The sequence below is a fragment of the Schistocerca piceifrons genome, chromosome 2 (genome assembly GCF_021461385.2).
Source record: "Schistocerca piceifrons isolate TAMUIC-IGC-003096 chromosome 2, iqSchPice1.1, whole genome shotgun sequence".
Taxonomy (NCBI): domain Eukaryota; kingdom Metazoa; phylum Arthropoda; class Insecta; order Orthoptera; family Acrididae; genus Schistocerca; species Schistocerca piceifrons.
In genome coordinates this window covers 732776701-732791268 of record NC_060139.1, presented here as the reverse complement: position 1 = coordinate 732791268, position 14568 = coordinate 732776701, and the positions used below count along the sequence as shown (strand labels likewise).

General features: G+C 42.0%; 1 protein-coding gene across 1 annotated transcript in view; it reads right to left on the bottom strand.

Annotated features, from left to right (window-relative positions):
- The window catches only part of LOC124777302 (EF-hand domain-containing protein 1-like), a 203751-nt gene that overhangs the window by 131089 nt on the left and 58094 nt on the right, over positions 1-14568 (bottom strand). The window contains exons 4-5 of the mRNA XM_047252653.1: positions 5740-5895; positions 5486-5649 (exon numbers count right to left, since the gene is read on the bottom strand). Of these exons, the coding sequence (XP_047108609.1) occupies positions 5486-5649; positions 5740-5895 (320 nt within the window). The remainder of the gene's footprint in view (positions 1-5485; positions 5650-5739; positions 5896-14568) is intronic.

The following is a 14568-nucleotide window of genomic DNA, read 5'->3' as shown; positions in this document are numbered from 1 at the left end:
TTCATATTCTATTAATTAATTAAACCAAACAACCAATAAGACTCCTAATTCAGGCGATAGCAATCTCACGAACTGCTTTTTTGCCATAAAGGACAGCGGTAATTGTTTATTTCCTATTGTACTTCGACGAAGCGTGAGTAATTCATAGTCATACCAACAGTGTTTATAAGTAGTTGCCTGAGGTGTTAGAGTCCTTATGGAGTTACACTGTTTGATGAGCTGAGGTAGCGGAACGGTTAAGGTGTTGGGCTGCCAAGTGAAAGGTTATGAGTTCAAACCTTCTGCGGTGCTTGACATTTTCTTTATTTAAAAACAATATTGGAGTGGCTTACTTCACGAATTTTATTCGTTTGAATGAAATTTCTAGTGCTTTGCCTCTTCATTAACTTTTTCGCTGCTGCAGACACGTGCTCCCCGCATTCTGCGCTGTGCGCGATTTTGTCATCACTGCACTTCTCGCCTGTGCAGACACATGGTGTTCCCACTGCTTTGACACACTTATCATTCGATTTCACAAAAACTATTTGGCCAAAAAATTTGATTTTTACACGTCTTCTTGCCTGATACCTTCCCCCCATAAATGACTTAATTTTGTTTTGATGTGCAGCATTAAATGTAGTAAACCATTGCACGAAATTTTGAAGAGTTTGCAGAGGTAAAAGTCCATAGCGTATACTTTCTGTATGGTCGATTTTAGTTGCCACAATGTTGAGAATGAAATGTGGACAAGATACCTAAATTTCATATAATATTTACTGTATAACAATATCTCATTTAATTTAAGTACCACATAGGTGTCGTATGTAATATTGAGAAATATTCCGTCTTTCGCAACTGTAATAAAAGTTTTATATACACACGGCGCGTTTGGCTTTATTTTAAAGCACTTCAATCGGTGAAAGGTATGGCACATACACAATGGTATTCATGTTCTATTTCTTGTTTTTGTTCCACAGTCGCAGTTTTACCAATGGTATTGAAATATATCCCTCTTCTGCAACTGTAATAAGCGACTTATTTAGACCAGACGCGTTTCTCTCTTTTGAAGCATCATAAGAGGGCTGTATTTTGTGTCCTCCATTGCCAAGTCACCGTTCGTAGTTTTGTGCTGCGGTAGCACAATATTCAACGTTTGTGTTGGCTCATCAGTGTTTTAGCAAATAAATGCTGTTTGTGTGTGCCACACACAAAATTATATTTGGCATAGCTCTGAGCACTTCACTGACAGACGGTATATTCAAGTCCTAATGTTTTTGTAAGTCCACAGTTTTGTTTAATGTATTTTGTCTACTTCCTTTTGATTGATTGAAGTGCTTTAAAATAAAGCCAAACGTGCCCAGTGTAAGTAAAACTTTTGTTACAGTCGCGAAAGGTGGAATATTTCTCAATATTACATACGACACTTATGTGGTACTTAAATTAAATGAAATATATAGGTATCTTGTCCACATTTCATTCTCAACATTGTGGCAACTAAAATCGACCATACGGAAAGTATACTCTATGGACTTTTACCTCTGCAAACTCTTCAAAATTTCGTGCAAAGGTTTACTATATTTAATGCTGCATAATAACTGCATTGAACATCGAAACAAAATTAAGTCATTTATGGGGGGAAGGTATCAGTCAAGAAGATAGGTAAAAATCTAATTTTTGAGGCAAATAGTTTTTGTGGAATCGAATGATAAAGAGTGTCAAAGCAGTCGGAACACAATGTGTCTGCACAGGCGAGCAGTGCAGTGACAAATTCGCCCACAGCACGGAATGCAGGGAGCACGTCTTTGTAGCAGCGAAAGGGTTAATGCGGCCGTGGTGGCTTTACTTCATGAACTGCGCGCTCCCCCCTACACGTAAGCTTGCGAACTATGCTATACTATGGCGCTGCTTCTATTGGCGCGTGCGTCGTGTGCAACTGGCAACGCAGCAATCTCCAGCGTCTGGGCGGGCATGCGTGAGCTGCCAAGATAAAAGAATTGAACTATAGTGACAGTTACAGCCACACCGTTGTCATCCTCAAAGAAGTAAGGGCCAACAATCTCAAAGGAAGCAACTCCACACCACACTGTGACGTGAGAACTGTGCAAGGGCTTGTGCAGTTCATGCAGGTTTACATCACTCCAATAATGCACATTCTGTTTATTCACTGAACCAAAATGAGTTTCATCTGAAATCAGGATGGTGTGCAACATTTGTGGATTTTGGTGAAGGAGATCACACATGGTTAAGCAGAATGTTTCACATAAAACCCAATCACAAGACCTAATTTCCTGAACAATCTAGAGCTTATATGGGTGAAAATGGAGATCTTCATGAATATTCTCCTGAATGAGTGACTAGACATATGCACAGTTTGTGCATGATGAAAGCAGATCTTTCTGGGCTATGCAATAGTGCAGCACGAATATTTTCCACAGCTTCTGGTGTCCGCACAGTTCTTTTACTTCTTCCCAGTTTGCCATTGCAAGCAGAACCTCTTGTTTGAAATACACGTACCCACCTCACAATGGTCCGTCCATCTGGAACCTTCCCATGATGTCCAAAGTTGAAATGTTGCCAAAATAGATGCTGGGTAGCAATAACAGAGTCATTATTCATGAAATAACTTTCAACAGCATAGGCACGATGCTGTGCACTCCACGGTTCCACATCACAGTCACACTCTAAATGGCAGCTCATTAGAACATGAATGCAGCACGAGTTGTGCACACTCCTGCAGTACGTCATTGTACTATGCAAATCAAATTACGCTATGAATGCTGCCGCACTATTATGGGCCCGTTTCATGCCACAGAGCTCGCACGACTACAAACTACTGACCCTGAGGTACAGTTGCTAGCTACTAACAACTCCATCTCTCTCCACATTCAAGCATGCCCTTTCCCTGGGGTCACACAACCGATTCTTTGTGAAACTTTGACTAACATACCATGACCACTCATGCCCCTTCCCCTTTGACAGGCCATTTTCTCTTTGCTGTGCCGGCCGCTGTGGCCGTGCAGTTCTAGGCGCTTCAGTCCAGAACTGCGCTGCTGCTATGGTCACAGGTTCAAATCCTACCTGGGGCATGGATGTGTGTGATGTCCTTAGGTTAGTTAGGTTTAAGTAGTTCTAAGTCTAGGGGATTGATGACCTCAGATGTTAAGTCCCATAGTGCTCAGAGACATTTGAACCATTTTGAACCATCTCTTTGCTGCACGGTCCTGCTAATCTGAGCATCAGAGTGACAGTACACCTAGTAATTGAATGTTTCATTTGACCATGTATCAAGAAAGACTGTCATGAGTGGGCATGAGCATGCATATCTTGCCAACAAGCCAAAGTTGGTCGACTTGCACGTCCCCCTCTGGGACACTTCAAATTACTGAAGGGACACTTCAAACATGTCCATATAGCCCCCTACCACCTTCTAATGACCAATGTTACATTTTGTCAGTCACTGACTGCGTGACACGGTAGAGGTGGTTTCTTTGAATGATATCTCAGCGGATACTGTGGCTCAACCGTGTGTTACCTGCAGGCTGTCCTGTTTCGGCTGCCCTGCATCGTCGGTCGCAGTGGCCGAGTGGTTCTAGGGGCTTCAGTCTGGAACCGCACGACCGCTATGGTTGCAGGTTTGAATCCTGCCCCGGGATGGATGTGCGTGATGTCCTTAGGTTAGTTAGGTTTTAGTAGTTCTAAGTTCTAGGAGACTGATGACCTCAGATGTTAAGTCCCATAGTGCTCAGAGCTATTTCAACCATTTGAATTTTCCCTGCATCCATCATGACAGAACAGGGCAGGAAATTTGAATCTCTACTACTCTTCAAATGATTTTGTATCCTATGCAGTGACAAACATTTCAATACAACAGCCCACCACCCCCAAAGTAATGGATTAGTGGAGTGCTGGCACCTCGCACTAAAGGCAGCACTACTGTGCCATTCGGATTCTTGGTCAGATGCACTTCTGTGGGTACTGCTAGGCATTTGCACAGCATATAAAGATGATTTAAAGGCCTCTCTGGCAGAGGTCCTTTACGGCAAACCTGTGGTACTCCCAGCAGAATTTGTCGAGGACACTACTTCTCTTCATGGTGAGAGGCTACCCTCCTTAGTTGAGTATGTTTGCTCTCATATCTCGTGTACGCACATACCCCAACCACAAGCACATGACCACCCACAAGACTTTTTACACAAGGAACTTGCAGACTGTGACCTTATCAAGTTGTGAGTTCTTACTCCACCCTATTCAGGACCTCACTGGGTTCTCAACTGTGCTCCAGGCACTACGGCCATCCTGCTATATGGCATACCACAAACAGTCTCTCTACATAGAGTTAAACTGGCATGGGTCCTCACTGAACACATCTTTTCCAGTGAGTGTTTAGCAAGCACTTGCCTCCGACCCTCCTTTACATCTTGTGAAGCCAGTGTTAGTGATCATGTCTCCCCCTGTGACAGTGATATGTGTGATGAACTCCCTGTACCCTTCTTCTCACTGCCAACACCGCATTCAACTATTACCACATTTACTGTCGACGTCTTGGCATTCCCAGTGGACGATATCTCAGTGCAACATCATAATGACTATTTGTTTTTTTTGTGCATGTTCTCATGTATGTAAATCTGAAGATGTTAACCTCACACTCATCTGAGCTATTCACTTACCCGAAGATTTTATAAATGGCTTCCTTCGAGCTTTTATCAATGAGGACGGCATACTGTCAATTGTCACTCCGTGCCAGTCATCCACTATGCCAACTAAAGTGGATGAAAGATTATGTTGTGTCTTCCCTGATCACCTCCCGAATACAATTCGCTTCACCTTTTGCTCCTACACTGTGCTCTACACTCTCAGGGAGGGGAGAGGGGGGGGGGGGCTCTGTGGCAGTTAGATACATCGATACATGAGATCTCTCTTTATGATGCTCTTTGAACTGACTTGATATCTAGTTTTGTTCTGTATTGTTACATTTTGTGATCATGAAGCGAATAAAATATATCATTATGATAAAATGGTGTTAAATGATATTATTTTACTGTAATATCATTACTCACCACACTGTCATTCAGATACTTTGTGTTTATTATTATTTATATTCTTTGTAATATCTGTGTGACTCCACATCTAAGCCATACAATCACACTATGGATCTATGGAACATGTATAAATAAATTTAAAAATAGCAAACTGTGAATGTTGAAGAATATGACTATAAATGTTAATGTCTGCTTCTATTAGTTGTGACAGTGAGTTCAGATTTCATTTAGGTTTAACAGATTCCAGGGTATCCTCAAAATTTAATATTGAAAATAAAATTTTCAGGAAAAATAATTAATCATCTCTGTTCTAGACATAGTGAATAGATAAGAAAGCATTTTACAGCTATTTGTATCAGATCTGCCATTATTGTTATGTTGTGTTATGTTACTGGAATGAAAATGGAAATAAAATTACTTATCAGCTGTTGAATAGGTACACCAAAACATTTATTAGCCAAAAACACCTTAGTATCCTCCGATCATATTCCAGAAACCGGCGCAGTTTATCATCAACAAAATGTGTCACTCTTGTTTTAGGCTGAGTGCTCATCTTCCTAGTAATGGTGTAAGGGTCAGGAGGCATATCTTCTGGGGGTCGTAATTCAATGCCTTGGCTAATGAGATATTTCTAAAAAGATAAATATCTAATTTAGTCAAGTTACATATTAATGGATATAGTCATGAAAGTTCCATACAAGTACAATTTATAAATAATTACCTTAGTGAAGGCATCACAGTCAACTATGTGGAAAATAAATCCATACATTGGTACATCCATTCCAATATTAAAGTCCTTCCAGTGCCAGAACTGTCCAGTATCTTTTTTTGGGATTTTTCCACGCCTTACAAGTCTTCCCTGGCTGAAGCCACTATTCTGCCAGGGTGGGAGGAAAAAAAGTTAGTTCTTATGACTGCAAATCTACTAAGTGGGGTCGTCATAAAACTGTAATTATTACTTCTAAAAATAAAAATACATTATTAGCTTTTTGTCTGTCAGCAGGTACATGTTTGCAATCCTGGTACACATTGAAATCCCTATGCCATAGTAATATAACACACCAACAGACGAGCCAAAACAAAATGTTTCAGCCCACTGATAAATTGAAGAACCATGAGGTAAATTTTTCTGCATTTGAAAGAGAACAATGCTCCAACAATCAATGCAGAGTTTGTGAAAGTGTATAGCAACAATGCACTATGATATGGAACAGTGACTAGGCCAGAGACACTTCTAAACTGATCAAACAATATGGATGATAAATAAAAGTGGCTGACCATGTCTATGTGTATAATGGCAAGATAAAGAGACACCTTGGTGCTCAAACACTAGCATATAACAATTGAGCTGAAAATGGATAAAGTGAAAATCAGTCATCAATCAGTTTTCAGCATTTTGCACAACATTTTAAACATGGAATGGTCACTGGTCACTTCATTCTGCAACTACTCACAGTTAATTGAAAGCCTACCAAACAGAAGTAGCAGCAGAAATGTTGCAGCTATGCCAGGCCAATACAAGTGAATTGTTTAACCACCTAGTCATCATGTATGAGTGCTGAGTGTTTCATCCTGACCCTGAGACAAAGAGGACAAGCAAGCAGTGGAAACATGTGGATTCACCAATGCTGGAAAGGTTGTTTTTTTCATCTGGCAAGATGATGCTGTGTATTTTTTGTGGCTTTGATGGAACGGTGCAATACTTATGCTTGTAAGAAGCAAACCAACAAAAATTTTGTCTCACTCTGCATTTTATCCTGACTTGGCATCCATTTACTACTTCTGTCCTTGGATGAAGAATCCAAGGTCTGGTCGGCATTCCCAGAATGCCACTGATGTGAGTTTTGAGGCGCTCTCTACAAGAAATTGAGACTTCATATAGCACTCCATCTTCAGGCCACAAGTGGCCTGCTGGGACCATCCGAGAACCATGTCATCCTCCGAGGAGGATGCGGATAGGAGGGGCGTGGGGTCAGCACACTGCTCTCCCAGTCATTATGATGGTATTCTTGACCAAAGCCACCAGTACTTGGTCAAGTAGCTCCTCAATTAGAATCACAAGGCTGAGTGCACCCTGAAAAACGGCAACAGTGCATGGTGGCTGGATGGTCACCCATCCAAGTGCCGGCCATGCCCAACAGCGCTTAACTTCAGCGATCTCACGGGAACCGGTATATCCACTGCGGCTGAGACTTCATATAGGATCAAATGAAATATTTTGTGTGACATAACAAATACTAAGACTAAAGATAAGATAGAGGTAAATAAAGCTTTTAACATGTGAGCAGGGCCCAGTGCTTCATGACATGAGTATAAATGAAATTTAAACATTCACAAGAAGAGGAAGATACTTCTTCTCATACACAGTCATCATCAAAGATTCGTGCAAGCTCAGTGAACAAGAATTAATGGTAAAAAGTAAGTTGAAGTCGTGCATTACTATTGTGAAGTAACATGAGACTATGGAAAGCAGGCTGCTCAGCTTATAAAGAATTATCAAACAGTGGAAACTTCAAGTAGGAATATCAACAATGTAGGAAAAAATAGATTGCTACTTACGATACAGAAGACATGTCAAGCTACAGACAGGCATGATTAAAAGACACTCACATAAAGCTTTCGGCCACACCCTTCATCAGTAAAGAGTGACACACACACACACACACACACACACACACACACACACACACACACACACACACACAAAACTGCCAATTCCAGCATCTCGTGCAAGAATGCAATGTTACAAGGGATACAAGAAGCAATCTGGAGGGGGTAGGGAAGAGGAAGGTATCATAGTGTACTTGTGGGGAGAGAGACAGCAGCCTCGGGAGGTTGTGGGGCAAGGAGGTGGGAGAAAAAGGAAAAAAAAGGAGAAGATCAGGGAGTATGAGTGGGTGCATTGGTAGAGGGCTGCAGATAAACAGGGTGGGAGATGAGAATGGGGAGGAGATGATAGGATAGAGGGGGTGGAAACTGTTGGGTGGAGGGTGTGGGAACAGTATGTTACCGTAGATTGAGGCCAGGATAATTAGGGGAGCGAAGAACATGTTGTAAGAATAACTCCCATCTATGCAGTTCAGAAAAGCTGGTGCTGGAGGGAAGGATCGAGATGGCTCAGGTAGTGAAGCAGCCACTGAAACCAAGTGTGTTATGTTCAGCTGCATGTTGTGCCACAGGATTGTCTACTTTGGTCTTGGCCACAGTTTGGTGGTGGCTGTTCATCCTGGTGGACAGTGGTTGGTAGTCATACCAATATAAAAAGCTTTGCAATGATTGCAACAGAGCTGCATGGCTGTTTTCACAGGTGGCCCAGCTCCTGAATGGGTTTATCCTACCCCGGCCTGTGATAGGACTGGAATAGGAAGTGCCAGGTGAGTTCATTGGCCAGGTTTTGCACCTGGGTCTTCCACAGGGATGTGATCCGTGTGGCAAGGGATTGGGATTGGGAGTGAAATAAGGATGGACTGGGATGTTGCGGAGGTTTGGTGGGTGATGGAACACCACTTTAGGAGTGGTGAGAAGTATCTCAGGTAGGATGTCCCTAATTTCAAGGCACAATGATAGGTAATCAAAGCCCTGGTGAAGGATGTGGTTCAGTTGTTCCTATCTGGGGTGGTACTGGGTGATGAAGGGGACACTCCTTTGTGGCTGCTTTTTGGAGGTGGTGGGAGGATTGGGGTTGTGAGAGGAAATAGCATGGGGGATCTGTTTGCAGCATATGTCTGGGGGATAATGCCTGTCTATGAAGGCCTTGGTGAGACTGTTAAGCATACTGAGCAAGGGAGTTTTTGTCACTGCAGATACACTGTCCCCAGGTAGCTAGGATAGCTCCTAAAGTGGTGTTCCATTGCCTACCCAAGCTCCACATCATCCTAGTCCACACTATGTGACTTCAAATCCCAACCTCTTGCCACAAGGATCATATCCCTGTGGAAGACCCAGGTGCAAAACCTGCCCAATTCACCCACACAGCACTTTCTGTTCCAGTCCTGTTACAGGTTTATCCTACCCCATCAGGGGCTGGGCCACCTGTGAAAGCAGCCATGTCATTTACCAGCTCTGCTGCAATCATTGCACAGCTTTTTACATTGGAATGACTACCTACCACCTGTCCACCAGGATGAACAGCCACTACCAAACTGTGGCCAAGACCAAAGTAGACCATCCAGTGGCACAACATGCAGCTGAAAATAACACACTTGATTTCAATGGTTGCTTTTGATGATACATATGTAGGAGGAAGCAACATATTGGTTGACTGTTTTAGGAACATACATTCTCAGAATTTTTTAACAGTAGAGCATATCATGTTGCAGAATGCCTCTCTTGCAGTGTCTGCCACTGGAATTGACCAAGTATCTCCATGACACTTTCTCACTTACTACGTAAACCTGTAACAAAACATGCTGCTCTTCTGTGGATATTCTCTGTTTGCTCTATCAACTTTATCTGGTATGGATCCCAGACTGAAGAGCAATATTCAAATATTGGTTGAATGAGTGTTTTTTACACTACTTCCTTTGCTGATGGACAATGTTTCTTGGGGATTCTTCCAATGAATCTCTGTCTGGCACCTGCATTACATTTGATTAATTTTATGTTGTCATTCCACTTCAAATCACTTCATATGCATACACCTAGAAGTTTTAACTGCTTCCAATGATTGTTCTGCAGTCATGCAGTCATACAATAAAGGGTCTTTCTTGTCTATGCATTCACAATACATTACATTTGTTTATGTTGAGGGTCAATTGCCATGCCTGGCACCTCTGCACATCTTCCTGCATTTCACTAAAATTTCCTAGCACTGCAACTTCTCTGTATACAACAGCACTATCTGAAAAAGCCTCATGTAACTTCCAACATTATCAACTAGGTCATTTAAATATAATGGGACAAGTAATGGTCCTATAACACTTCCTTGTGGCACATCTGAAGTTGTATTGGATTGTATTGTATGTTAACCGGGGACCTAGAAATGACGGAGAGGCTCCGTCCCCTCCGCAGCCACGGTGATCCACAACCCCACGACGACTACCGCAGTCCACTTCACCCCTCCGCCGCCCCACACTGGAACCAGGGTTATTGTGTGGTTTGGCCCCCAGTTGCCCCCCCCCCCCCCCCCCCACCCAGGGAATGTCTCACAACAGACGAGTAGTGGTGTACGCGTACATGGAGAACTTGTTTGTGCAGCAATCACCAACACAGTGTAGCTAAGGTGGAATAAGGGGAACCATCCCGCATTCACCAAGGCGGATGGAAAACCATCTAAAAACCATCCACAGACTGGCTGGCTCACCGGACCTCGACACAAGTCCTCTGAGCGGCTTCATGTGCTCCTTCCCACTACGGAAAGCCATGCGTTAGACTGCTCGGCTAACCGGGAAGGCCACATCTGAAGTTACTTTTAAATCTGAGGACTTTTTTCTTTTCATAATGGTATACTCTCCATCCAAACACACAGTTGATCTGATATTCCATACACTTGCATTTTGTTCATTAGGCAGCAATGCAGAACTGTACTGAATGCCCTCCAGCAGTCAAGGAACATGGCATCTACCTGGGCCTCTGTATCTACTTTATTCTTGGTCTAATAGACAAACAGCATAAGCTGGGTTTCAAATAATCATTGTTTTCAGAACCCATGTTGATTCCTACAGAGGAGATTTTTGGTCTTCAGAAATGTCATAATACACACGCATAAAACATATTCCAGAATTCTACAATGGACTGACGTCAGAGATATGGGCCCGTAGTTTCGTGCATCTTTTTGACAACCCTTCATGAAAACAGGAATGACATGTGCTTTTTCCAATCATTAGAAACACTTCACTCTTCTAGAGCACTACAGTCCAATGCTCCTGGAAGAAGGGCAAGTTCTTTCATCGGACCCAGTGGTCCTTCCTCAGTTGAGTAAATTCAATGCTTTTCTGTTCATTGCTCACTTATTTTGATATCTGTCATTTTCTCATTTGTGTGATGATTTAAAGGAGGAATTACAGTGTGTTCTTGTGCTGTGAAACAGTTTTGGGAAAATACATTTTGTATTTCAGTTTTTTCTGTGTCATCCTCTGTTTCAATGCCATTATGCTCACAGGGTATCTGAACAGATGGCTTTGACTCATTTGCTGATCTAACGTAAGACCAGAGCTTCTTAGTACTTTCTGTCAAGTACATAGATGATATTTTACTTTCGGATTTGTTAAACTCTTCATGTGTGGCACTCCTAACATTAATTTTGTCTTTGTTTAGTGTTTATTTGTCTGTGAGGATTGGTTGCATTTAAATTTGCAGTGAAGCTCTTTTTGCTTTCATAGCAGTTTCTAACATGGTTGTCAAACCACAGTGGGTCTTCTAGATCCCTCACAATTTTTGCTCAGCACCTACCTGTCTAAAGTGTATTTTATGCCACTCTACAAATGTGTCAGTGTGGAAAACCAAATTTTCATGTTGAGCTGTCATGTAATCTGAGATTTGTCTCTCTTGTTGCTCTTGCTAAACATAAAGATCTTCCTACTTTTCTTTGCATTCCTATTCACAGCCACATTCAGTGATGCTGTAACAGCCTTATGATCACTGATTCCCTGCTCTTTGCTAACTGAGCCAAAACATTTGGGTCTGTTTGTCACCAGCAGATCAAATACGTTATCTTCATGAGTTGGTTCTCTGATTAAATACTCAAGGTAATTTTTGGATAAAGCACCTAGAACAATTTCACCTGATTCACTGTCCCTACTACCCATCCTAATAACTTGAGTCTCTGTGCTGGCTTAAGCTGTTGCCAGCACACCAGTTGGCAAAAATGAAGAGCGAAGATCAACTAGTAGGCCTGGATGAAGTGTACCAATCATGAGAGAGGCCAGAGACACACTCACAAGCAACATGGCACCAAAACCCTGTTGACAGCGTGTATTTAGGCCACTGCCACTGATCGTAGGGCCTCACTCACTCAATCATCCAGTTTGGCGTCTATCAGTATACTCACAGAGTGGCTTTAGGTTGTCACAGGCTATGACAGTACACAGTGATCAGGTTATTGTCTATAGCAGGACTAGTTTACCTCAACCAGAATTGTACTTCACATCAGTCTGCAATGGGGCTATTACTCATGAGCTTGTACCAGAACACATGGACTCTAAGTTAAGTACATGTTTCCAGTTCATGTAATAAAGAACCATATTGATCCACATGTGCATTTGTGCTGTAGAAAGAGGTTACCAGCCACCCATAACAACATCCTCTTCCTTGCTTCCTTGCGGTACAGGACTCCACAGTCTCCCAGTCTATAGCTGGTAAAGTCCATCTAAAACTATAATATGACTGGAGGATAATGCAAAATATTCTCCAAGCTCCCCTTAGATATTCCACTATGACTGCTGCTGAGGCAGGGGGTCTATAAAAGCATCCAATTACCATAATTGACCACCTCTAACACTTATCTTTGCCCAAATTTTTTCACATCTCATTAGATATTATTTATTTTTTATTGTTATAAACATGCATTGAGCACCAGTGTTCAACCTATCTGTCTGACACAAATTCCAATTGGAGATTAGAATTTCATAGCACTTGACATCTGGTTTCAGCGAGCTTTCTGTCCCTAGTAGTATGTGGTTGTCACCATTTATAAGCAAGACTAGTTCCGGGACCTTACCAAAGATTCTTCTGCATTTAACTAACGCCATATTAACATTTTATTTCTCTGATCTGCTATGACAGATGCTATCCTGTCTGGACTCAGAATGCATCTTATTGGATGATATTGCTCCATAATAAAAACAAACAAGTGCATAACACACACTCCGATACCCTGGCAGACATTTGCTGCGTGTAGTGCATGCCTGACCTATTAAGAGGTGTGCTACACATCTCCACCTGATAGCGAAGGTCGAGAAATCTGCATCCAAGGTAATCACAGAATCATCTGAGCATCTGGTTTAAGCCTTCCACTCATCTCCAAACCAGACGATTGCGAAATGTTCTGGGAATTATTATGCAAAACAATAGTTCCGCCTCACCCTGCAAGTGAGGCTAGCTGCCTTCACCAAATCATCCAGCCTCCTGTAGTAACCAAGAATCACAGAGGATGCCAAATAATGCCATCAAAGGCCCAAAATAAACATTACAATCACTAAAACAATCACAGAACCTAAACGTTATTATCTTGAGAATATCTATGAGTTGTGACTTGACATTCATTTAGTGTGTAGTGTAGCACTGTCACTATTTTTTGGCACTACTGACTAAAAATGCCATGGTTGTTGCAAAGGGCTAACAGAGGCCAGCAACTCAATAACTTTGATATAGTAGTATCAGCAGACCAATTGCAACAGCTCCAAACAATGGGCTTGTTTTGGTGTACATGTTCAGAAGTGGTGCATTGGTAAAACAAGTAGTTTTTTTTTTTTTTTCATCAGTCTACTGGCTGGTTTGATGCGGCCCGCCACGAATTCCTTTCCTGAGCTAACCTCTTCATCTCAGAGTAGCACTTGCAATCTACGTCCTCAATTATTTGCTTGACGTATTCCAATCTCTGTCTTCCTCTATAGTTTTTGCCCTCTACAGCTCCCTCTAGTACCATGGAAGTCATTCCCTCATGTCTTAGCAGATGTCCTATCATCCTGTCCCTTCTCCTTATCAGTGTTTTCCACACCTTAAACACCTAGAACTGAGTGGGCAGACTGATGCTGTATATTTCCACTCACAAGGTTAGGCATCAATGTTGAGGGCTGTGTTCTGATACAAGAACCATGATGGGATTCCCCACCTACTGGTGCATCATGTCCTAAGTCGCAGAGCGATGGCCAGAAGGTATATGTGCTGCTCTGCACAGCTGCTGATGCCAAACAGCACCACCACACTCATTGCTGTTGCTGTCAGCACATCCTGGATGGGCATTGCCACCACAGAATGCTACTACAAATGCTGTAGTTTGTTTTCTAATAAAATGTATGGCTAAGAATGATGTTTCCTTGAGTAACCATTGGCCATCACCCTGATAATAACCCACTGCCTCAACTCAGCCCTGCCACTGTGCAGGTCATCCACCCCAGGACTGTACAGTTTGGTTTCAAGTATAGGATCATCATCTGCAGCTGGGCTAGGAAATGTTATTACAATAGGGTTACAATTAAGTGTCCTCCTCAAATTTGATTTTGTTTTTCTTATTGTTGCTGTTTTGTTGTATTTATTGTAAAGAGTTTTCACAACATCAGAGTCAGAGGAATGTATGACATGTTAGCTAGTTTATGCCATTTGGAACAGGCAATGTATTTTGCTTTAGCAAATCATTCATTGTGTTTAAGCATGTAAAGTAAAAATCATGAGTAGCCACTCAGGCAGAAAAGTTAAGTTAGAATGTTAGAATAGTGTTATGTTTAAGTGTACTTGTCTTATTATGTTATGTTTTTATCATTTTTTGGGTTTCATGTAACAGAAAAAGAGTTAATCATGTTGCCATCAGTACCACAGGACCTACCATGGATGAAACATTATGAATTTTAACAGCGGACGTAGCTCAGTTACCAGCAGGCAACATCTGTTTATC